Source organism: Sapajus apella, unplaced genomic scaffold, assembly GCF_009761245.1.
Source record: "Sapajus apella isolate SASKATOON/1434 unplaced genomic scaffold, GSC_monkey_1.0 scaffold59, whole genome shotgun sequence".
NCBI lineage: Eukaryota > Metazoa > Chordata > Mammalia > Primates > Cebidae > Sapajus > Sapajus apella.
Window position 1 is genome coordinate 10,975,539 of NW_022436999.1, and position 24,496 is coordinate 11,000,034.

The window sequence follows — 24,496 nt, forward strand, 5'->3', positions numbered from 1 at the left end:
TTCAGCAGAGATGAGACATCATGTGGCTTATGCTTTAAAAGGCTCATTCTGCTCCCATGTCCAGAAGAGTCCATAGACACAAAAGGAGAAGTGGAAAGACCACCACTGAGCGGCTATTTCAGTAATCCAGCAGAGAGCCAGGTTCTGGTTATACCTGAAGATACAGCCAATAGGACTTCAGGTGGAAAACAGAAAAGTCACCGATGACTTCTAAGATTTTTGACCCTAGCAATTGGAAGAATGAAACTGTCTTTAAGCAAGATGGGGAAGACTGCAGGTGGAATAGATTTAGGGAGGCAAAAATCAGGATTTCAAGCTTGAAGATGTTAACTTTGAGACATCATTAGGCATTTAAGTAGACGGATCTGCCATCACTACACTCCAGCCTTTTTGGCTCCTTTGCGCTTCCTCAGACATGGCACCCCCCACCTCCCACATCCTGACTATTTGCATGTGCTGTTCCCTCATCTGGAACCCTCATCTCCCACGTCACCAGCCTTGCTCCCTCGATGCCATAAGTTCTGGCGTTTTATCGCCATCTCAAAGAAACTGTCTCTGACCCTCTAAACAAGCAGCAGCCTGTCGCTCTCCTTTCCTACTTGGCCACCACTAGACTGCAAGATCTCCAAGGACAGAGGCACCACCTGCTTAGGTGTTTCCTGCATCCACTTTGCCTCTACCATAACTGACAGTAAACATCTCTGAATGAATGAATGATTGGCCCCTAAGCCTCAATGGCTCCCTGATCTTTTTATATGGTTTTCTAAAAGGAGATCTGCATGCTAAATGACATATAACACACAGCAGCAGTGGGCTGCCCATCCTGTAGACATGCAAATTATGACACCTTTCCTTGAAACCCTGAGGCAAGCAGGGAAATGGGGTATGTGAGAAGAGTATAGTAATATAAATGAAAGGTTTCAGAAGCAGCTGGAGTTCCGGGCTGCTATCTCAGTCTGCCTCACCATACCTGTTAAGAACCTTGCCCAGAAAGTCCCATCTCTACATTCATCATGATGCAAACTGGGGGCAGGAGAATGAATCACTTATCCACAAACCAGAAGGCCAAGCCACCTTCCCTGGTTTTTTCCATGCCCTCTACTTACACTGCTGCTGTCTTGTCCTAAAATGGACAGGGCATTTATCTATCAGGTTATCCAGAAGACAGGCATGAAAGACCCATTGTACCATGAAGTGCAAATCATGGCTTACAAGGGTGAGGAGAGCCAAATGGAAAATTCAATTAAAGTCTCTGAATTCACAGATTGAATGTACTAAATCAAGGGCTGACAATCCCAGGTCTTCGAACACATCACATCATTAGCAGCACCATTTAACATACTCACACTTATATTACTTCTTGGCTCCAGAACCAGAGTCACTTTCATTTCCCCTTCTGGGTGCAGGTGGCTGAGATAGAACAGTTTCTCTCCCATCATTCTCTCTCGGGTCATCTTACGGGCAGCGTACAGGCGGAAGCGGACAGCGCAGGCAGCCACATCTCTGGGCTCCAGCTTGGCAAAGGTGACCTTCTCCTTGAAGACGGGGTTGGGCCCTCTCTGTATGTTCGTCCTGCCCCTCTGTTTCTTACCAGGCAGCAGCACTACATGAACTTGCCAGGAGTTGACACCACTTCGGTCCTTATCTGGGAGACCCTGTGCTCTCACGATGGTCACTGTGAGCTTCTGGCTGGCAGCTCTATATTCAAAGATGACATCTAGGTCACCACACTTTGAGATGGGCTCTGAGACCCCAGATGGCACCTGCAAATTGGTCCTGTCCTGTTCCTGTTGCAGGCAGAGGAAACAATTAGAAATGGAAATGATGATACCCAATTACATTTTGGCCCATTGGTGCCCCATTGTGTTCCTTCAGAATCCCTGCTTTCTGACTGCCGGTGTATTCCCTCTATATCAGATAGGTCTGTTTATTGGTCTATCTCTGCATTAAACTGTGAATTCGTTGACGGCACAGTGCCTAGCATACGGTGCGCCTTCCTGGGTGTTTTTGGAATGAATAACTAAAGCTTTTATATTTTGCAAAGTGTTTTTATATACACTGCCTCTCAAAAAGCACAATTGCCGAGGATCACTGAAACCAACTGAGACGCTAAATCTAAAATTAAGTCAACAGGCAATTGTCCATAGGCAACTTCTCCTTGTGTCCCCAAATACAGATGGTCGAGCCTGAGCCTGTTCTCTACGGGCAAGAGCATTCTACAGACAGGAATACTGATGGGGGTCTCAGGAAGGTGATGCTTGAGTATATTTTCAATCTACGTGGGAGAAAAGGCTTGATAGGACTGAGATTCTCAAACTTTAATGTAGACGTGAATCATCTGAGGACTCTGATTCAGTATGTCTGGGGTGGAGCTTGAGATTCTGCCATTTCTGGGATGTGCGCAAAAGATGTTGATGCTGCTAGCCTCGGCTCTCACTTTGAGCAGTAAGGGTTTAGGAGGACACCTCTGCAGCCCTTTAGTAAACGGCAACATTGAGCCTGGAGCCAGCACACCCAGATTAAAATCGTAACTCTACCACTGACTAGCTCTTTCACCCTGGTCAAATAGACCATCCTCTCTGTGTATTCTAGCTTTAAAATGCACATTAATGTGCCTACTTGCTGGTGTGTTGTTATGAGGTTTTAATTGATGTGAAAATATCTGGCTCAGATCAGACTCAATAAATATCTATTTCCACCACTGGACTGGTGCTACCAATTCTCAAACACACATCTCTCTACATGAAATGTCACCCTTGGGCAGCAATTTACTTACAGCCACTCAGATCTGAAGACCTCACTGGGAAAACTGAGCTGAACTACATTTATTATAATGAACCACCTGACCAACAAATTATAAATAATGTCAATAATAATTCTGTTTTTCCTCTGAAGGCATGATCCTTACCTGTAACTAAACCTTGAACTGATTCTTATTGCAAATCAGTTCTTATTTATGCAATTGAATACCAGACCTTGCTAATTTAGAGATCTCCTCATTTCAGAATCATAACAAAATGCCTCAAAATGTATATCCATCAATTAAACTTTCTCACAAAGTCCAGGTGAAAGTTCACAGTTCTCTGGGTTCACATATCCTTAGGAAGCCCAGGCTTACCGCTTACTGGCTCAATGACACTGGGCAAGTTATTTAATTCTTTCCATGTTCTGTTTTCCTCAACTGTAAAATGGAGATGGTACTTTCTGTGTAAGGGTGTTGTAAAAAGTAGAGGACTTGACAGATAGTAGACATCTAATAAATACCCTTTTCTTTTAAGATTCAAATTAGCCTACAAGAAAATTTAGATTTCTTGTAAAATAAGGGAAGCTTCTTATATCTTTCCCTCTGAGCATACAATCATGCGTGAGTGTTTCTATTCAGAGGTACTTAGTTTAAAGTGATAAAAGTGGTTGCTATAGAGACTTTTGAATACAACTGACTCGTGTATATATATATTAGAAGCAAGTCTCCAAGGATTTAGGCCAACTCAAAAATCAAGTCAGAATCTTCTCTCAAACTCCCTTGTCTCTTCCTAAAACGCCCATCTATTTTAGCCTACTCTTGATTATCTCCGTATTGCATGTCTGACCATAAGTAATAATAGCCAACATCTACTAAGCCATTTTCTTAGGCCAAGTACCATATCAAATCCTATATAGACTATAAAAACTGGTTCTCATGCACTTCAGATCTTCTTGGCCTTACCCCATGTTCCACCTTCCCCTAAGGCACATCCTGTTTGGGATCTAAGTAATTTCAGCCTGGAACAACTCAATAAAGTCTGACCTTCTACGCATACAATATAATTCTCATTTCTTATCATTGGTCCCTCTGCTGACACCAAGGCTTAGACAGCTGCAGAATCCTGCTTGACACCAATATATGTAAAGCCTACTTTTTGCCCCATGGTCAAATTTCTTATCAGTTCATACAGCTTCTTAGAGTGTGGTCGCACAAGATCAAGTAATAAGCCATCCTGAGTGGTGCCGATTCAACTGTGTGTTCTCATTCTGGATCTCCCTTCTTTCCTGTCTTACTTCCCTTGTCTCCAACTTTTGTTTCCTGGGGTTGCACTCCCAAAGTAGGGAACAAAGTCTCTACTTAGACTCTGCTTTTTTGAGGAACCCAACTAAGAAACATTATCTTTTTGAATATTTAAATTAATGTAATAAGGTATTTTAATATCCTCATTTTATGGAGGAGGAAACGAAAGCTAGAAAGACTAAACACACTCCTTCAAGCCCAGATCATATTCCCAGATAAGATGACCCAGGACTCATTCCCTGGCAGTTTGAGTCCAGGGCCTGCCTTAACTAGTATTCAATACTGAAAATCCCAAACCTGATTTTGAACCAGAAGATCTCCTTTCTTCTTCCCCAAACCTTTAGGCATAATTATTTACATATATACACTGAGTGCACAAGATGAAGGGGAGCAGATGGAAGGTGGGGGTTGGAATCACACTCTCTGTGATTTTCACATCCTTTTAGGCCCCAGCTCTTAATGTTAGTTAATAGCTCTTAGTTTTGTCAACTTCAATGCCAAGATAAAAATATTTTAGTGAATGAGGAACTCTCTCCACTTATGCATCAGGCTGTCTCTTCAGATAAATGCTCACTCCACCTGCAGTTTTCTGGAGGGGCCTGGGCAGAGTTCCTGACCGTCCCAAGAACTCCTCTGAATAAGGCACAGCTCTGGCCAATGGCTGGGGCTTTGGATGGGCCAATTCAAGCTGTCGCCCATGAAAACTGGGCTTTGTGGCCCCTCCCTGGGTTGATCTGAGAAAAAATTTGTGAATGTTGGTATTTTCAAAGCAATTAATTATTTCGACACACTTTACCTCTCACTAGGCAACTGAAGGAGCTCCTCATGTGGGTACTGTTAATACCACTAATCCATCTGACCTTCCTGCAAGGTAAAAATCTCTTCATTCTTATCCCCATTTGGCAGATTTTAATTAACTTCTCAAGGCCAACCAATTAATCAGTGGAAAGCAGAGATGAAAAGTGGGACACCTGTCTCCCTGTGTGCTCAAAATCACCAGCCACACTCCCATTGTCTTTCCTGCCAAGTCCTGGGTCTGCAGGAAAAAGCCAAAGGCCTTTGCCAGCAGAGAAGAGCAGAGCTCAAAAATCCATCAGCCTAACAGGTAGTCACACTGCACGACCGGTTTCCTTCTGAGACAAAATAAACGATTCCTTGAGCTCAATATCCTGGACTTTTCTTAAGATGAGAATACTTGTGTCAAATTGTCAAAACCCATGTAGGTTTAAAGATTTTCTGTCAAACTGAAAGCCTTTCTGTTTCAGTAAGATAGTGTTGATGTCATCTGTGTGGCCTAAAGTAAACAGACCTACAATATGTTCCCGAAGCCAGATACACAGGGGAAGACAGAGTTCTCAATACAGCTAAGAGGCAAATAAATCAATTCTTAAAAGGCAAGCTAAGCCTGCAAAGCAGGCAGTTACGGGAACTGCGTCCGAGTTGGATTTGAAGTTCTACTGTAGGAGCACCAAATTACAGTTTTCTCTCAAAATAGACAGGAAGTTGAATGGAGCACACAGAGATGTCTGGGTATTTTTGGAGTCTGAGAACATTTAGTACCCACAGTACCGAGTCTTCTATTAAAGCTCCAGCAGGCAGGTACATGGGAGGTGACCTAGAGAAGGCACTTCCAAGCCTCATGGCACAATCATCAAAGGAGACAGAGCATCACTAGGCAGGCAAATCGTTTGGTCTGTTTTGTTTTTGGATGAGAGATTCAGAGTATTTTTTAAATGTTAGTGTGTGGGATTTGATATGGCTCAGTAGTAAACTAATGGGTAAGCAGAGTTTTTTTCTTTTTTTAAACATTTATAAAGTTAATGGCCTTGGGTGCCTCTATTTGAAGGGCTGCTTTTTAATAATCCACAAACCACATATGTGAGCTACCATGTCTGGTCCTCAGCAGAGACACCTACACAGGGGCATGGATGTGCATGTGCACCCCTCCTTAGACACTACCTGTATTACACCAACGTGTTAGCCGTAAGGCTTGGAAACAGGATTTTCTGTGACTTTTTTTTTTACCTTGAGCATTTAATGTATGTGACATTCCAACTCCTAATAAGAGATTCATCCTGTTTATTTTCTCAAATGGATGCTAATAAAATCCATTCACCCTCCCAAATTCCTTCCCGTATCCCTGCAAATTATATTAAAGGTTTATATATGTATGTGACTTATTTCATCAAAATTAATTTCAAATTAGGTATTAAACACCATTCCTTAATGCCTTCCAATGTCACAGAATCAAGATAGGAGTGATCTTTCTAATGGAAAAATAACTGTAAAGGCCTGTAAAATGAAACCATTTTGTAAAATCCTTATCACAGTGCCTGGCATATACTAACTGCTCAATAAATGGTAGCAACTACCATCATCACCTCCAGTCATATCTGTGGATTGATTGTTAGGTTTATTCTGGACTAAGCTCTGCTTGAAAAAGAACTTTGGAACTATCCTTTTTCAGAGATTTACTCCAAAAAGCAATGTCAATGGCCAGAGCGCCATTACTGATTAATGCTGTCTCCCAGGCTTTCAATTAAATTCAAAGCTAACAAATATATTCACACTGCAAGATCCACATAATCATACCTTGCATAATTTCACTTGGAAGGCCGTTTCATTTTAGTTCAACTTTCAAATAATTTTCATATTCAAATCATCATAACTTGAGATTTGGGGTAAATAAAAATAGATTTCACTTAACTGAAACCATGAAGTAAATAAACCAGTCGCCTTAAAGAACTGAAAATTCTATTATTTAAAATTAAGCCTGTAAAAAGCCTTTATAGAAAATAAAAGCCTGGCTGTTCCTGAATCCATTCTGCAACCATTCTTATTCTTCTTTACTTTTTTTTTTCACCATTTTCCCTTTTTTTTTTTTCCATTTTGAGAGAAATTTATGATTCTTTCATTGACATGCATGGGATTTGGTCATCTGAAAAAAAAATTTATTTCAGCTAAAGGTGATGCTTCCTTTCTGGAATTTTTTTTTTTTTTAGTGAGATGAGGACAAAGGAGAGTGTGAAGAGGGGGGATCAGTGAAAGAACGAAAAACAAATGACTTGCCTCTGGACTCCACACGGAGGAGCTGTCAGTGGCATAGGAATCTTCAAACCCCCGGCTATTAAAAGCCGTCTCCATCTCCAAGCTGCCCTCCGTGGATTGGCGCCTGAGGCTTTGGATCACATTGGACTCTGGGTGAGATGTGCCATGGTGCTTGGCATCCCCCCTCTCACAGGGGGGCTGTGAGTGAGCAGGGATGTGGTCATCTTCACCATAGGAGAGATTCTCAGAATAACTCCGTTGGCTGGCTCCATCCAAATCTAAATTTGCAATAAGAAAACTATTTCAAATGCATTATTTTTAACACCTTTTTACCTAGAGAAATTGAGCAATTGCAGTCACAACAATCGAGACTGCAAAACAGGACCCATACCAAAAACACCTGCAGAAACATATCTATACAGCAACATAATATCCATATCGTATATCCATACAGTGAAGAAACTTGATCCATAAAATGAAAAAGAACACTATCTCATTATGCGGGGTATCAGAAGGTTTAATACTTTTTACATGAGTGTAGATAACGTATATTTATGTCAAAAGGGTAAATTAGACACAGCACTTTGCTGGAGCTAACGACCACAAGACTTCTACAATGGATCTAGAAAGCAAAAAGTCATCCAATTTGGAGATTATATGGTCTCCTGACTCTACCATGCTTCCTTTTCTCTTCAATGTCTATTATATCATCCTCTGCTCAAAAAGCTTCAGTGACCCTACCAAGTAAAAGGTTCTCTCCTTGATCCATGGTCTTGGATTGATATGATCCGAGTTTAAATACTGTCTCTGCCTTAAGAACTTGGACAATATTCAAATTCTCTGAATCTTTGCTTCTTTATCTAAAAAATGATAAAAGCCATCAGAGGGTCACTGTGGACACATGAAATAATATTCACCTGGCAGCCAGCAGGCCTTCCATAAATATTAGCCTACTTATCTGCCTGGCCTGAACTGGCCTCATCCAACCCATCCAACCTCATTTTCCACTGCTTCCCAAGTGACCATCGCCTCATTCCTCTGGTCTCACTAGTTTATGAAAATGTTAGCTGTATATTTCTGCTCACAGTGCCCTCCCAGCATCCTTTCCTCCCTGCCCATACAAAGTGCCACCAACTCCTGAGCCTTCCCTGCCTCCTTCAGTCTCCACACTTTTCTGTCTCAGCACCCCTCACCCCCATTCATCCCATTCCACTTCCTACATGTCAAGGTTGTCCTCACATGGTCAGAAAAACCTGGCAGGGTCTTCCTGAGAAATAGCTGCCCCCACTATTTGTCCCCCACACCCATAGAACAGCTGAGGATCTCTTATCTCTTTGGCCTCTTTTCTCCTCCAGCAGCCCCCATCCCAAGATGAAAGGAAATTGCAGATTTAGACAGGACAAGGGAGTTGGATGGCAGAGTCTATGTCATAAAGCTCTTACATGTACACTGTATGGTAGTAACTGTTTTCCCTCATTAGCATTATATATCCACTATTAATAGAATGTAAGCTCCTAGACGGTACTAAGCCACATACATCCACTGCATAGTCTTTATCCGCCAGGGGGTTATCACTAAACCTTCAGAGAACTTTAAAGTCTAGGTAGGTAACAAATATTTACAGCAGCCAGGTATGCAGCAATATGAGTGGCAACAGGGGTTTACCAGAGTACATGACCCATGTATAGTAAGCATTCAAACTTTAAAAATATATTATCAACCAGACCATATAAAAACATTTTCAGGCAGATCCTCAGGGCAGAACTTCAGACTCCTGATTTGGGGTTTTGCAAAGTCACAGCAGACCATTGAGAAAGTCCCCTATCTGCCTTGTTATCCTTAATTATTCAGTTCAGACCCCTTAACACTCTCCTAGGCTATCACAAAATTTTTACATCCAGACTTATGGTTATTTGGGAAACACACTAAAAACGGGCCACACAAAATGACAGAACAAGGAAAAATCCACATGCAAAAACCTACAACACAAAGCAGAATTTTCTTCTAAGTCTCTAATTAGCACACCCACTCCTCACATATACAAAGAGTAAAATGTCCTATTAAACAGTGGGTCATCCACCAACATGTGTAGAGCCCAGCAGGATTTCAGCACAAAATTCTACTTTGCCAAGAAATTACCCCCATAAAATTGTCTCAGGACTTTAACTCCTACGGTGATAATACTAAGATCAGTAATAAGGGAATTTTCAAAAGCTACATTAAGCCTTGAAAAGCTATTCAAAACTGAAAAACATAAGAACGATATTAATGTAACAAACCATTTTCCATGACAGACAAGCAAGGAATGAATTAGAGAAGCAAATCTAGGGTACAAGTCAAGTTGCAAGGAGGAGGAAAGGGAAAGGTGATTCACCTTTCCATAAAGCAGTCTTCCCGTGCCTTTAAATTAAAGAAGATCATGTCATCTTCAATGCACGCACAAAAGTAATTGCCTGTTGTCAGAGAAATGTATCCTGGCTTCTTAGAAATTATAGGCCATAACTATGTCACATCAACCAAATTTATTTTAACAGAGAAATTCCTCCACTTGCTTAGTCCATATCCCACGTTGATGGAATAAAACCCTATTATTCAAATACTTTTTTCATACTCCCAAACCTGTCTCCCCTATCACTACTGAAATACAAAGACTTCTGCTTGCCATCTGTGACGGTAAGTTTTGTGTGTCACTTGGCTAGACTACAGGTGCCAATTAGTCAATCAAACACTAAATCTAGGTACTGCTGTGAAGGTATTTCATAGATGTGATTAACGCCTAAAATCAGTTGACTTTAAGTAAAGGAGATTATCCTACGTAAACAGTGAGTTGAGACACCTTAAGAGAACTAAGTTTCCCCTGGAGAAGAAATTCAACCTAAGAAATACAGCTTCAGTTCATGCCTGAGAGTTTCAGCCTACCTTTCCCAACAATCTGTCCTGCAAATTTGGGGGCTTTGTATTTCTGTTACCTAGCCAGCCACCACCTTCATATAAGCCAATCCTTTGCAATGAATTTCTTAGGGTACACAGCACACACCACACACACACACAAACACACACACACACACACACACACACACACACACACACCTGCATCTGCATGTGCATGTGTTTGTATGCACATGTACATTATGTATATATAAGCATGTAATCCTGCTGGTTCTATTTCTCTGATTGAACCACGACGGATATACCATGTGAAACAAAACTAAGTACATATTCTGGAGATAATTGAGCTGGTTTTGATGATACCAGGGTAGTAATATCTAGCTTGTAAGAAATATCCTCAGAATAACTATTCCATAAGCAAAAATAAGGTTACTGCTAGAAAAAAGAAAAAAAAGCCGCAGTAAACAGACTATTATTCTGCAGCTAGCCTTTCACGCCTAAAGACCTCATAGGCAGGCCTCCAATCCAGACCACTTAGACCAAAAACCCTCTTTAACGTTGTCAGGAATGCAGTGACAATTAGCATGCAATAACACTAAATCAGATACACAGGACAAAAGAGAACCTACATAGAATACGGTTCTAAATAGCCTCACCATGGAATCTAGAATGAGGGATCTCACTTAAGGTGAAATATGAGACAACCTACCAATAGCTCATTCATGCTTCAGATTTTACATAGATCTGGACTTTTAATTTCTGGTCCAACACTTTTGAATGCATTTTTAAAGTGGAAGAACTGTTTCTACAACTAAATTTGATCACACAAAACAAAGTTTACAGTGGAATAAAACAGCTAAATAGAGAATAGGTAAACCAAAAAACTGCCAGTATTCCTCTCCGGGGTATATGCTTAATCTTTTCATTATGTTTTACCACTGAAAAAAAAAATCCACTGATATAAATTAACAGAAAGAAATCAAGCAATAAAAACCTTGTTAACATTTCCATGGCATTTGGTAAACTAAAATTTGGCCTGTGGCTATTTCTATGAAAACCTTGCTGATTTTCTTCAAAATCTACAGGTACTTCATTCAGTGTAGTAGATTTTTTTCCTCTTTAACCTTTTCTATCACCATCTGTCTAAAATTCAGAATTACCAGTTAGGACAAGAGATAATTTGTTGCTCATTCCAGGAAGGATAAGGGTTAGAATGGTTGTCAGAACTCTCAGAACGTCAGCCATTTGTGTAAATCAGGAGCCAGACACTTGGGCTTTTGGGAAATGGGGCCATTAGCTTTAGGATTAAACAAGCTGTTCTCAGGGAATCAACAGCTATTAACTTTCATTAGCTAACATTTGCCCTCTCAATGGAGAGAACGGAATGCTGTGATGCAACATCAGAGAAAAGCCAAGAGAGGGGGTTGGGAAATGACAGTAGAATCAGCGCCCACTGATGCTGTGGTTTGGTTATATAAGCCTTTTATTTATTAATTTACCTTGGGCTAAAAAGAATGGCAATAAAAATCATTATGTTGGCTTATGTCGGTAAGTCAAACTACATGACGAATAGCAAGTTATTCCTGCTGAAAATTAGGGGTCTTTCTGGTAATTCTACCTTTTTAGTCCTTTATTCTGACTCGTAGTCCTGTGCTCATCCTCAAATCAAAATTTCTTCTCTTTTATCTTCTCTCAGTGTGTGCACCCTCCTTTTTCTCTGCCTGGGTTTGAAAACATGGACCATCTATCGCTATGCCCCCATTTGACTGACCTCATTACCAGAACGAAAGAAGGAAAGGTTAGAGAGCTCAGGTAACTGAGACCAGGTCATGAAGGTGGATGGCATAACATTTTCTCTTGCTTTTTTTTTTTTTACCAAATACACTTCACAGACCATTCCCTGTTACAATGGCTATGTCTACTCAGGGCTCTGGGCATAAAAGAGTCAGACAGATACCTTGACCTTTGCTTGGGAAAGCACAAAGAAATAGCATACTGTTCTGTTTGCATCCTCTCTCTAGGTTATTTTGGGTCTATGTTAGAGGGGAAGAAGGACCTGTAACAAGGTCTGCCCACCATCCCGAGCTGGCCACCCTACTTTTGAGTATCCCCTCCCCTTTGTGAAGGGTACACTCAGGATGGTGATACTGGAGAATGACAGAAGACTCTCTGCTTACCCAGTAATTCTCATGAAGGTGGGTGTATCAGAAACTACAAGGACTGAGGGTAAGGATTCAGGGGCATATGGTGTTTGAAAAAGGTTATTTAATATTATTACACTGCATATTTTTTATTTGGCAGATAAAAATACCTATTCCTTTCGTAATACAAACTAATTAGAAGAAAAGCTTCAAAATATCTTCTGGAGTTATATAGATATATGGAAAACTTATTGTATGATTCTAAATGGGATAAATGGCACAGACTCTCAACGTCAGTGGACAGGTATGTGAAAATTTTGTATTTATCAAAAGGAAACAAAATTTGATAAAGCTCAATAAATACCATTCTAAATTAAGGAAGAAGTGGGCAGTAGGGAAGAAAGGGCTCCCACAAACTAGTATCAAGACCCACCCTCTTCTGATCCATTCCCTCTCAACCTCCAGCATGGCAGTGCCCTTGGGAGGTTTAAAGCAGCCCCTTTGCTCCATCCCACTGCATCCTGTCTCATTTTCTTTTCCCCTCTGGAATCTCAGATGCAGAGTGCGGAAGATGACTAACTCAGATGCACTCTTACCATTGGTCATCCCTGGTCCAGATAAAGAAAGGATGTGAGGCAAAGGATACCTTCGCAGGCAGATACTTCTGTGCCATCTTCTTCGTGCGTTGACAGCAAATGGCTGAATTTCGGTTTCTGCTCCAACCCTGTCTGCTTTCCTTTCTCAGATGTCACTGAACGGAAACTCTGGGACCGGGACACGGAAATCTCAAATTGTTTGATCACCTCCTCATCACTGTCGGAAGATGTGGACAGCTCTTCATCATCGCCAAAGCTGCTGACTGGAAGTAACCAAGAGCCATGAGTCTCCTGTGTGGCCTATGTGCTCGAATACAGAGATAGACTCTCCAGGGAAATAGAAGAGAAGAACATGGACAATGAGTTTGAACGAAGGCACGCTCGAACTGGATAGAAAAAAATTTAAAACACTTTGCAACACAAATTTGAGTCCAAAGGAAAGAACGCTCATGAGATAATTAGAAATACAGTATATATATACCTAGAACCCAAGAGAAATCATTGGGACACCCATAATCGTCATAACGAGCCCTCACGTTGAGCCAGGCAGCCCTGCTGATTTGTTATGTTGCTGAAATGTGTTCATAACTGGAAACAGAACATGTATCAGCACATTTGCCTTCTATGCAGTTCTAGTCAATGACCCCGGGACATATGCTCTTCATCTCATCTCATTTGTTAAAACACAGGTAGCCAATCCCCACTTCGGAGAGGAAATATCTATAGCCATGATTTTCCAAAAGCTTTCTAGTTTTGAAAAGAGACTCCACCAGCTGCAGTGGCTCACACCTGTAATCCCAGCACTTTGGGAGGCCGAGGCGTGCGGATCACTTGAGGTCAGAAGTCCCAGACCAGCCTGGACAACATGGAGAAACCCTGGCTCTACAAAATATACAAAAATTAGCCAGGCATAGTGTCAGGTGTCTGTAATCCCAGCTACTAGGAAGGCTGAGGCAGGAGAATCGCTTGAACTCAGGAAGTGGAGGTTACAGTGAGCTGAGTTTGCACCACCGCACTCCAGCCTTGGTGACAGAGTAAGACTCCATCTCAAAAAAAGAAAAAGAAAAGAAACTCAGTGTGTGTGTGTGTGTGTGTGTGTGTGTGTGTGTGTGTGTGTGAACTCATTTAGAAATTTTCTGAATCTTTCTCAGCATCAACAAGCCAAATATCCTTTGAATTACTGGTTTTTAAAAACAAGTTGTATTTTATATATATTTGAGATTTACAACATGATGGGATGGGACACGTACAGATAGTAAAATGGTTCCTATAGTGAAGCAAATTAACATATCTGTCACCTCACATAGTTACTTTTTGGTGAAACAATAGCAGCTGAAATCTACTTATGCGACCAAAGTCCCTAATGAAATAGTTTTATTAACTATAATCAGCATCTTATAGGTTAGATCTGTAGGCTTGTTCATCTTGCAAATCTGCTTTGTAAACTTTGACGTGCATCCCTATTCCTGCCCCCTGCCCCCTGGTAACAGTTTTATTCTGTTTCTGTATATTTGACCTTTTTCTTTTTTTTTTTTTTTAAGATTACACACACAAGTGAAATCATGCAATATGTCTCTTTCTGTGTCTGGCTTATTTTATTTAGCATAATGTCCTCCTGTTCCATCCATGTTAGGGCAAATGGCAGATCTACTTTTGAAATTTTTTTTTCATTGTAAATATAAAAGTCTCTTTCCTTTCTAAGGTATATTTATGCACCACAATTTCTTCATCCATTCGTCCATTGACGGACGCTGAGGTTGTTTTCATATCTTGGCTAATGTGAATAATGCTGCAGTGAATGTGCGAGTGCAGGTATCTTTACGAGGTGGTGATTTCACCTACTTTAGGCATACACCCAGAAGATGGACTTCTGGATCATATGGTAGTATATTGTTCATTTCTTTTCCCTCTTTTCTTTGAGACACAGTCTCACTCTGTCACCCAGGATGGAGTGCAGCGGTGTGATCTCAGCTCACTGCAACCTCTGCCTCCTAGGTTCAAGCAATTCTTGTGCCTCAGCCACCAGAGTAGCTGGGATTATAGGTGTCCACCACCATACCCAGCTTTTTTTTTTCTATTTTAGTAAGACAGAGTTTCACCATGTTGGCCAGGCTGGTCTCAAACTCCTGGCCTCAGGTGATCCACCTGCCTTGGCCTCTCAAAGTGCTGGGATTATGGGCATGAGCCAACATGCCCAGTCTACTGTTAATTTACAATAGACCTCTACAGTGGAACCTCTATAGTGCTTTCCATAACAGCTGCAACAGTGTACGTTCCCATCAACGGTGTGCTAGAGTTCCCTTTTCTCCATACTCTCACCAAGACATGTCATCTTTTGTCTTTTTGCTAATACCCTCCTAATGAAACACCCTTTGAATTATTCACTTTCTCCACACCCTCAATACACCAGCACACTGGCCCTCTTTCAGTTTCTCCAACAGGCCGAGGCTGTTCCTGCTGTCGAGCTCTTTGACTTTGTTGTTCCTTCTGCCTCCCCCAGTGTTTACATGTCTGGCTCCTTCACATTGCAGGTCTCAGCCTGACTGGCACTTCACTGTACAGTCCTCCCTGAACATTCTCCCTTAAGCAGCTGTCTTCATAGCACTTAGCTTCAGTTCTCTGTTCTCCCCTATAACTTCCATGAAAATGAGGATATTACTTATTTTGTTAACTGATGTCTCTTAAGATGTGAAACAATGCCTGTTGCACAGTTAGCAGTTCCTGAACACTTGTTAAATATTGAATGAATTGGTGAATACCCAGTGTTCTAAGCCTGAGTGTGTATGCATGTGTGCGCATGCACACACACACACACACACACACACACACACACACACACACACGCAGTTCCCTGTGCTTGGAATACTCTTCTCCAGCCCCTATATAGACTAGTCAGGAATCTAATTCACCACTGAGGTCTCAGTCTAGACATCGCTTCTTCCAGAAAGTCCTTCCCTGACCTCTTGCATCAGGTTAAGGGCTCCCTGCATGTGCTGTAAAACAATTTTCTGTTCTCCCTTGTCAGTGCTCCCTCCCATGCCTGGCAGCATTACCTATCTAAGTACAAATCACCACACCTAACCTGCACATACCATGCAGGTGAGGAGCACATCAGACTCCCCACCTTTGCATCCAGGCCCTGTCTCCAGGCCAGGCACACAGCAGACTGCTCTGTAAATATTTGCTGAATGTGAATTGCAAACTATAAATAATGGGGAATAATTTTTAATCATTTTATATCCCAAAGTCTCATAGCGATTCCATAAAAGAATGTGATTGTTCATTCACAAATAGGTCCTGAAGATGACTTCTGAATCAGAAGCCAGGAAGGAATAAAAAGCCATATTTCAAGTGAGAGAAAATACTTTTCAACACCAGCCTGGTCAAAACACGTATTCTCTGGCTTGTCTAAGAGCTGACGTTCCTGAGGTTCTTTAAAAGACTAGCAATAATAACACACTTAGAGTGCTCGTTATGTGCCAGGCACTGTCATAAGTGCCTCACGCACAAAACCACTACAATTATTTCACTTTTCCAAGTAAGAAAATTGAGGCAGAGAGAAGTACACAGCTGGCAGAAGATCACACTGCCAATAAAGAGCAGAACCAATATCCAATTCAAAGAAGCCAGTCACTAGCACCCATATTTCTAATCATAGTGCTGGAGAATCAGAGAGAGGTGGTGGAAAGAACTCTCACTCTGTGTACTCAAACTTGGGGAGCGCCTGTGGCCAAGTCTCTTAACGTCTCTTATGCCTTGCTTTTGAATCATATTAAAGGTCTAGAAAGCTCTTTTCTAGCTCTAAAATTCTCCAACTTTAAACTTCCTGCTGGACACGCATCAACATTCAATTTGTTTTTCACTGATCTTCTTTTTTATGGAGCAGCTTCTCCAAGAACGTAAGAGTACATCTTTGTCATCTCACTTAATTCTACTAGCTGCATCTAGCACCACAGGAGGACCTGAAAACCTAAGTGTCAGAAGAAACTAGATTTCCCAGCATTACTCCAATAAACTATTCAAATACCATCCCACCAGAAAACCACCATAATGAGCAATCTCCTCATGCCTCCATGTGCTGGGCATAGCACTCTAGGGCGGGATGGATCACTGCATATAGGAGAGGTCCAGGGACACCAGGAACAAAACGGAACTACTTCCACCTTTAGAGTACAGGACCAGCTAAGCACCTGGGGAGATACATGCACGTGAGGAGTGTTTGGATTAGACATCAATTGGAGCGCTTTCCAACTCTGAGATTCCATTCTAATTTATATTTCTAGGCCAATTTTTAAATTTTAAGTATTCATAAGTCATCCACTTCAAATGAGTTAGCCAATGCACGAATATTTTTCCATCTATAAAATTAATAATTGCAACTAATACACTAATAGACGGTCCTTGATTTTTTTTCCAGTGAGCCACTGATCATCCACAGAGCAAAAATTCTCCTTGCCTGATATAATAATCATACAGTAGTTATAACATTTCCCATATACTAAACATATATGCCAGCTACCTTCTTGGGACTTTGCATCTATCTATTCCATGAAGTAGGAATTATAATCCTGATCATGAAGTAGGAATCATAATTCTGATCATATAAATAGGAAAGAAAGGCAGAGAAAAGTAACTTGTCATAAGGCAACAAATTTCAGAAATTACCAAAGTTGGGACTTGAGCATAGCATCTATGTCCCTAACCACTGTGCATCTCATCAGATTTCATTGCATTAGGAAGCTACAGCCTTATCTAGCTTACTCTTCATAGTAAGGTTTTGCAGGGGGCTCTCCTGCTTCCACCCTGAAACCTGCCAAGAGTCTGGTTTCTTTGTGATGGATAAAGGAAGAGCAGAGCAGTGAGAAGGGCAGTAGTAGTGTGGATGTGAATGCATAAAGGCTTATTGCTCCTTGTGGGGTTATAAATACATCTGCACATGCTATTCCAAGCCTCACTCCCCAAGGACCTCAGGGAATTCTCAGTCTAAAAAAGAAACCTGCGATGTCTTCCAAAGGCCACTGAGCAGCAAGAGAAGTCAAGGGTGGCACTGTTACAAAAATAAAAGCAATCCTTTATGCAGCATTTATCACATGCCAGGCATTGTTCTACTGCCCTGACATGTGTTAACTTATTTACCCCTCACAACAACCCAGGGAAGGAGGTACTATTATTATCCTCAGACTATGAATGAAGAAACTAAGGCACAATGAGGTTAGTAACTTACCATAGTCATAACAGTCTATATGCAGTGGGCCAAGATTCAAACTCAAGCTGTCTTGCTCCAAAGTCCATGTTATTAATAGTCTATTATGCTCCCTCTACCATCTGTTTCCCCATGGAAAAACTTAAATTCTGGACAAAATGGATGCAACTCTGTTTTATCATTAGGAAAATAAAATTACATATGTTGGGCTGGAAAAGATTTTCATGAGCATCTATTTCCTCTATTTCACATAGAAAAACCAAAGGCAAAAAGGTGAAGTGATTTGCCCATCATCAAACCAAACCAGGACCAATCTAAAGTCCCCATGTTCCAAGTCAACGATTTTTCCATAGCATTTTCCAATCTCTCCCCAGTAGGTCTTTTTTTCTAATTTAGATTTTGACTCTTGTCTATTTGCAAGATCACAGCGACTTGCTTTTTAATGTATTTATGTTAACAACTACATAGCTGATGTGGGTTTCATTTCACTTAATCATTGAAAATCACAAGGTCTCATCTAAGTTGTGACACTTATTTCAGCAATAAAATAGTATTTTCTGAAGCATCACGTAAATACCAAGTTCAAATCCCTTTCAAGCTAAGTACCAAGGAAATATTACAGTAGAAATTTTTATGAAAATCTTTACCTCTTCATTCAATTAACCTACTAATGTAACACAAAAAAAGTTACACAATTATCGTAAATGTGGATACATCCTGAAGCTGAAAGACTGTTCATTTCACTCAATCACAGAATTCAGACAGATCTCAGATGCCATCTAAACTTCTGCCACCAAAGAGAAGCCCGACTCTCCTGCAATCTTTCTGATACATGTACTCCAGCGTCATCCCTTTGTTAACACACAATCAAGGTGCTACTGTGGGCTTGTTGCACTGGCAGGCAGAGACGTATCTAAAAATGGCCCATTAATATCAAGTTCCTACTTCAATGAAGCCAGAGTGTTCCTCTCTCTAATTTTTAACCAATTTTTTTGCTAGTTTAAGGAGCGGCAGAGGAAATTCCATCTTCAGCTTCCAAAGACACGGGATAGTGGGGTCTCAGTATGACAGAAAGTGGCTGTTGGGGGTAGTATCAGCCATGACTAAGTGATTAAGAACACAGAATGTGGAGCCAAGTTGACAGAGTTTAAAACTGGGATATTACATCTGCGAGTCTGGGGCCTAAGTAAGTTTCTTTAATCTCTCTAAACTTCAGGGTCCTCGTGTTGATATCCCTTACCTCTTAAAATTGTTGAGAAGACTAAATGAGATAAGCCATGTAAAGGCACTTAGCATAGGTCTGGCATATGGTATACTTTTTAAATGTTTAACTACGATTGTTATGCTCATCATCCTCATCAGCATCCCCCATCATGTCATTGCCTTTTGTGGAAATCCTTTTCTCCAGCCTGGCATTTATATGCAAATGAAAGCATGTGTCCTTTCCCAGGGTCTGACTTTGAGAACTCACCATTAGGGTTGTTGTAGTGGAAGCGTGGAAAAAACAAGGACTAGGGCAGGAGGAGATTAAGCTGATAGTGTGGGTTGTACTTCCCACCTTACCTTACAATCCTTCTTCTCAAGCCTGGAGGTGGATGCTCTGTAGGAACTAACAACACTGCCTGGAAGTGGGAAGTGCCCAACACCTGCTCATTTTGTTGCTTCTTTTAAGGAAAAAAAATTACCAACTGGCAATGCAAAAAGAGGATTTTTTGAGCTTGTCTGCTGCTACTTTACAGATGGAGAAAAAAATTATAAATGATCAGAGCAGCTCCAAGCTTCTTAATTCCTTCTCTCCCACATAGGAGCAATTAGGTGGAGGCAGGTACTGCTCACATCTCGTATGGACAGGGAGTAGAGACAGGCAGGGGTAGGTTGTGCTCAGTGGTGTGGTCCCTGCGTGCTACTTTCAACTACAATTTCAGGAAATCCCTTAGATACAAGATTTCTCCAATATCCACAGCAAATGGCTGCCCATGTTGGTTGGATAAGGATAGAAATAAGGATAAGAAAAAGCAGAAGGAAGATCGAAGATGACAACCGCCCACATTAGACCCTAGGGAAAATGGCCACATTTCTAAAAGCACAATCTGGCCATTCCTGGACTCAAACAGGTTGGGAAAAGAGTTTTATAAATTACCTAGTCTTGATTTTTTTCTGACTATTCCCTGAGGAGGTCTAAGGTTTCCCAAAGGAGCTTTAATGCCAAGGTAGACGTGGAGGTGTGTAGGGGATGCAGTGCACAGGTTGGGCTCTGCACCTTCTTCCATCTGGGCTATTTTTGTTTTAATATGCTTTATATTTTTATAATATACTGGAGGGAGAAGGAAGAGTCTGCCTGGCACATTTATTAAGTTTAAAAACATTGATATAAACCAACTCCTTCATTCTCCCTCATCCCCACTCAAACAGAGAAACTAAGGCTGAGACTACTTTAGAGACTTGGGTATCATCAAATAGCTAGTAAGTGGCAGAAAAAAGATCAACATCTGGGCCTCCTACAAACATCTGTTTTGTCACCCAAATCTTGTATGAGATGTTTCGACAACTCCATTTCATATACGAACAAAGAGATGGCACTTTGTAATGGTTAAATGTGAGTGAGTCAAGTGGAAAATCTTCCATTACAATTAGTAAAATACAAAGCACTATACTAGGAAACAAGTTACAATATTGAAAATTCCAGCTCTGATAATGGCAGAGTGATTCAAACTAACCCCTCTACAAGTGAAAATTACAAATTCACAACAACATTTTTTAAGCCAACTATCTGAAGGCATGGTGAGCAAGAGAAGGCAGAAATTGGCAGAGATTCAATTTCTGAAAGACAGGAACACAGACACACATATATATAGTCTACTGATTTTTTAATTGCTCTAGCAGCTACTGAGAAAGAGGTGTTAAAATCTCTAACTTTTATTTTGAAATTTTATTTCTTCTTTTAGTTTATTACTTTTACCTTCATGTATTTTGAAGCCCTTAATAGGTGCATACACACTTGTAATTTTGTGTCTTCTTGATGAACTGACCACTTTGTCACTATAAATTATACTTCTTTATTTTTCCTAATACACCTTGTCTTGAAGTCTACTTTGATATCAACGTAACTGCACTAGCTTCCTTATGCTTACAGTTTGCATAGCTCTTATTTTTTAATTCTTTCATTTTCAACTTGTCTGTGTTTATATTTAATATATGCTGCTTCTAGCTATAATATAGTTGGGTCTTGCTTTTTTCAATTGGACAATCTGTACTTTCCAGTGGGATATTTATTTAATGTGCATTTAATGTATGAACATTGTTGGGTTTAAGTATGTTATTTTGCTGTTTTCAATTTGTTGCATCTATTTTTCATCTTCAGTTGCTCTTACTACTTCATGTATGTGTTAATAACCTATTTGCTTAGAATTCAATTTTAATTTATCTATTAAGTTCTTTGGCTATACCTATTTGCATTTTCTTTTGCCAATGATTGTTCTAGGGATTGTGTTCTAAGTGAATCACAGCCTATTTTAACACAGTGTTATAACAGTTTACAAAATGTATATGTTGCATTATACAATATTATACACTTTACAATGATTTGTACTTTGTAACAGTATAAACTATTTATACTCTCCTTTGTGTTACTGTTATCTCACATTTAACTTCACACTTTATCAACCCCACAATACAATCTACCTTTTATTATCTGTACCTTGACATATAGTTAATCATAATGATGTGCACTTGAAAAGAGTGTTCTGAAGTTTTTAGACACAGATTTGGATAAACATCAAATAATACTAATCTCTACACAACTCTTACAGAAAGAAAGAACATTTCTCAACCCATTTATGAGGCCAGCATAATCCTAATATAAACACCTTTAACAAAGACATCACAAGTATAGAAAATCGTATACCAATATCTCTTATAATTACAGTTATAAAAAATCCTCAGCAATATATTAAAAAATGAAATCCAATAATGTATTTAAAGGATTATATATTATGACCACAAAAGTTTTATCCTAAAAATGTAAGGTTGGTTTATGATACTAAAACTGATGTAATTCACCAAATTAACACAATAAAAAAGAAAAACCAAATAATCATCTCAACACCTACAAAAAACAATGCTTTTTTGTAAGAATTTATTGTCAATTTCTGATAAAAAATAAAACAAAACATTTCAGCATACTAGGGATATTTCTCAATCTTGAAAGAAAAGGAGTGTAAGGATCTACTAAAACCCTATAGCGAAAATCAACTATGAGAACTACTTAGTGAATTTGGAAAGGTCATTATACAAAAATCAATTCTATTTTTATATTCTAGTAACAAATTGCAAAAGAAATTTTTAAAAAGTTCCATTTAGAAAGAACATCAAAATGCACTAATACTTAGAAATAAATTTAACAAAAGGCATTCAAAACTCTCACACTAAAAGCAATAAAACATTACCGAGAGAAAACAGAAGACTCAATATTAAGACGCTACTTTCCCTCAACCAGTATAATGATTTAATGCAATCCAAACAAAAACCCAAATAGATACTTTTTTTGTCTGATTTGACAAGCAGACTCTAAAGTGTTTAAGAAAACATAAAGGACCTAGAATAGTCAAAATTATTTTTAAGAACAAAGTAGAGGGACCAACATACCTGATTTTAAGACTTGTTACATAGCTACATTAAATAAAGACAACTTGCTATTGGCAAAAGGATAGATCAATAAATCAATCAAGCAGAATCGAGAGTCCAGAAATAGCACCTCACAAATATGGTCTATTATTTTTTCACAATAGAGCCAACATAATTCAATAGGGAAAATTAAAGTCTTCCCAAAAACTGATGCTTAAGCATATGGGTATCTATAGGGCAAAAGGAACATCAACCCTCCTATCTCACATCGATCATGTGTATGTGTGTATGTTTACACATATACACATATATATGATTTTGATTAATTTACACCTATATACACACACACATATATAAATTAATCATAAATCTAATTTTAAGACTTCAAACTATAGAACGCCCAGGGAAAAATTTCAGAGTAATCTTTGTAACCCTAGGACATACAAAAGCATATACCAAGCATGAGCCATATCAGAAAAAATACCAAGCATGAGCCATACCAAGCATGAGCCATACCAGAAAAAATATTGCTAGGTTGGACTTCATCAAAATTAAAAACTTTTTCTCCTTGAATAATATCATTAACAAAAAGGCAAACCATAGATTGAGGGAAAATAAAGGACTTCTATCTAGAATATATAAAGACCCTTTACAACTCATAAATAACACAACCAACAAAATAAAAAACTCCAGGCACTTCATAAATTAATGTGTCCAAATGGCCTATAAACAAATGAAACATGTCCCACATCAGTAATCATCAGGGTAAGATATAGTAAAACCATATGTGAGATCAATAAATTGGGGCTGATTAAAAAAACATTTTTTTTAATTTTTAAGTTCAGGGATACATGTGCAGGTTTGTTACATAGGTAAACTGTGTCATGGGGATTATTTTGTCACCCAGATATGAAGCCTAGTACCCACTGGTTATTTTTCCTGATCCTCTCCCTCCTCCCACCCTCCATTCTCCCAAGGTTCCCAGTGCATGTTGTTCCCCTCTTCATGTCCATGTGTTCTCATCATTTAGCTCCTACTTATAAGTAAGAACATGCAGTATTAATTTTCTGTTCCTGTGTTAGTTTGCTAAGGATAATAGCCTCCAGCTCCATCCATATTCCTGGTGAAAATGTAAAAATGATAAAAATCCTTTTGAATACTGTTTGGCAGTTTCTTAAGAATGTAGGCCAGATGTGGTGGCTCACACCTGTAATCCCAGCACTTTGGGAAGCCAAGGCAGGCGGATCACCTAAGGTAAGAGATTGAGACCAGCCTGGCCAACATGGTGAAACCCCATCTCTACTAAAAATATAAAAATTAGCTGGGCATGGTGGTGCATGCCTATAATCCCAGCTACTCGAAAGGCTGAAGCAGAAGAATCACTTGAACCCAGGAGGCAGAGGTTGCAGTGAGCCAAGATTGTACCACTGCACTCCAGCCTGGGCGACAGAGCGAGACTCCATCTCAAAAAAACAATAACAATAATTTAAACAACCTTTGGCCATATAACCCAGCCACCCTACTCCCAGATATTTTCCCAAGAAAAACAAAGACACATGTTCACACAAAGACTTACAAATGTTCACAGAAGCTTCATGTGTAATAGTCAAAATCTGGAAGCATCCCAAAAGTCTAGAAATATATGAACAGATAAACAAATTGTGGTGTATCAATACAATAGAATACTACTCAGAAATCAAAAGGAAGAAACTATTTAGACCTGCAACAACATGAATGAATTTCAAAAGCATTAAACTGAGTGGGAAAAAAGGCAAAAAAAAAAAAAAAAAAGAATGTGCATTATATAACTCCATTTATATAATAATCTAAAAATTCAAAATAATATATAGTGACAGAAAACAGATCCATGGTTGCTGGGGGTGAGGTTAGAGAAAGATAGATTACAAAGAAGTTGGAGGAAATTTTTGGAGTGATGTAAATATATGTTTTG

At 39.7% G+C, this 24,496-nt stretch overlaps 1 protein-coding gene across 4 annotated transcripts in view; it reads right to left on the reverse strand.

The window, feature by feature from the left end:
* SYT16 (synaptotagmin 16) overlaps positions 1–24,496 on the reverse strand; it is a 280,971-nt gene that overhangs the window by 24,850 nt on the left and 231,625 nt on the right. For 3 of the 4 annotated variants that reach the window (XM_032245918.1, XM_032245916.1, XM_032245915.1), the window contains exons 3-5: positions 12,770–12,982; positions 7,115–7,371; positions 1,347–1,787 (exon numbers count right to left, since the gene is read on the reverse strand). In XM_032245918.1, coding sequence (XP_032101809.1) covers positions 1,347–1,787; positions 7,115–7,371; positions 12,770–12,982 — 911 coding nt within the window. The remainder of the gene's footprint in view (positions 1–1,346; positions 1,788–7,114; positions 7,372–12,769; positions 12,983–24,496) is intronic. The other variant, XM_032245919.1, reaches the window with a different exon arrangement.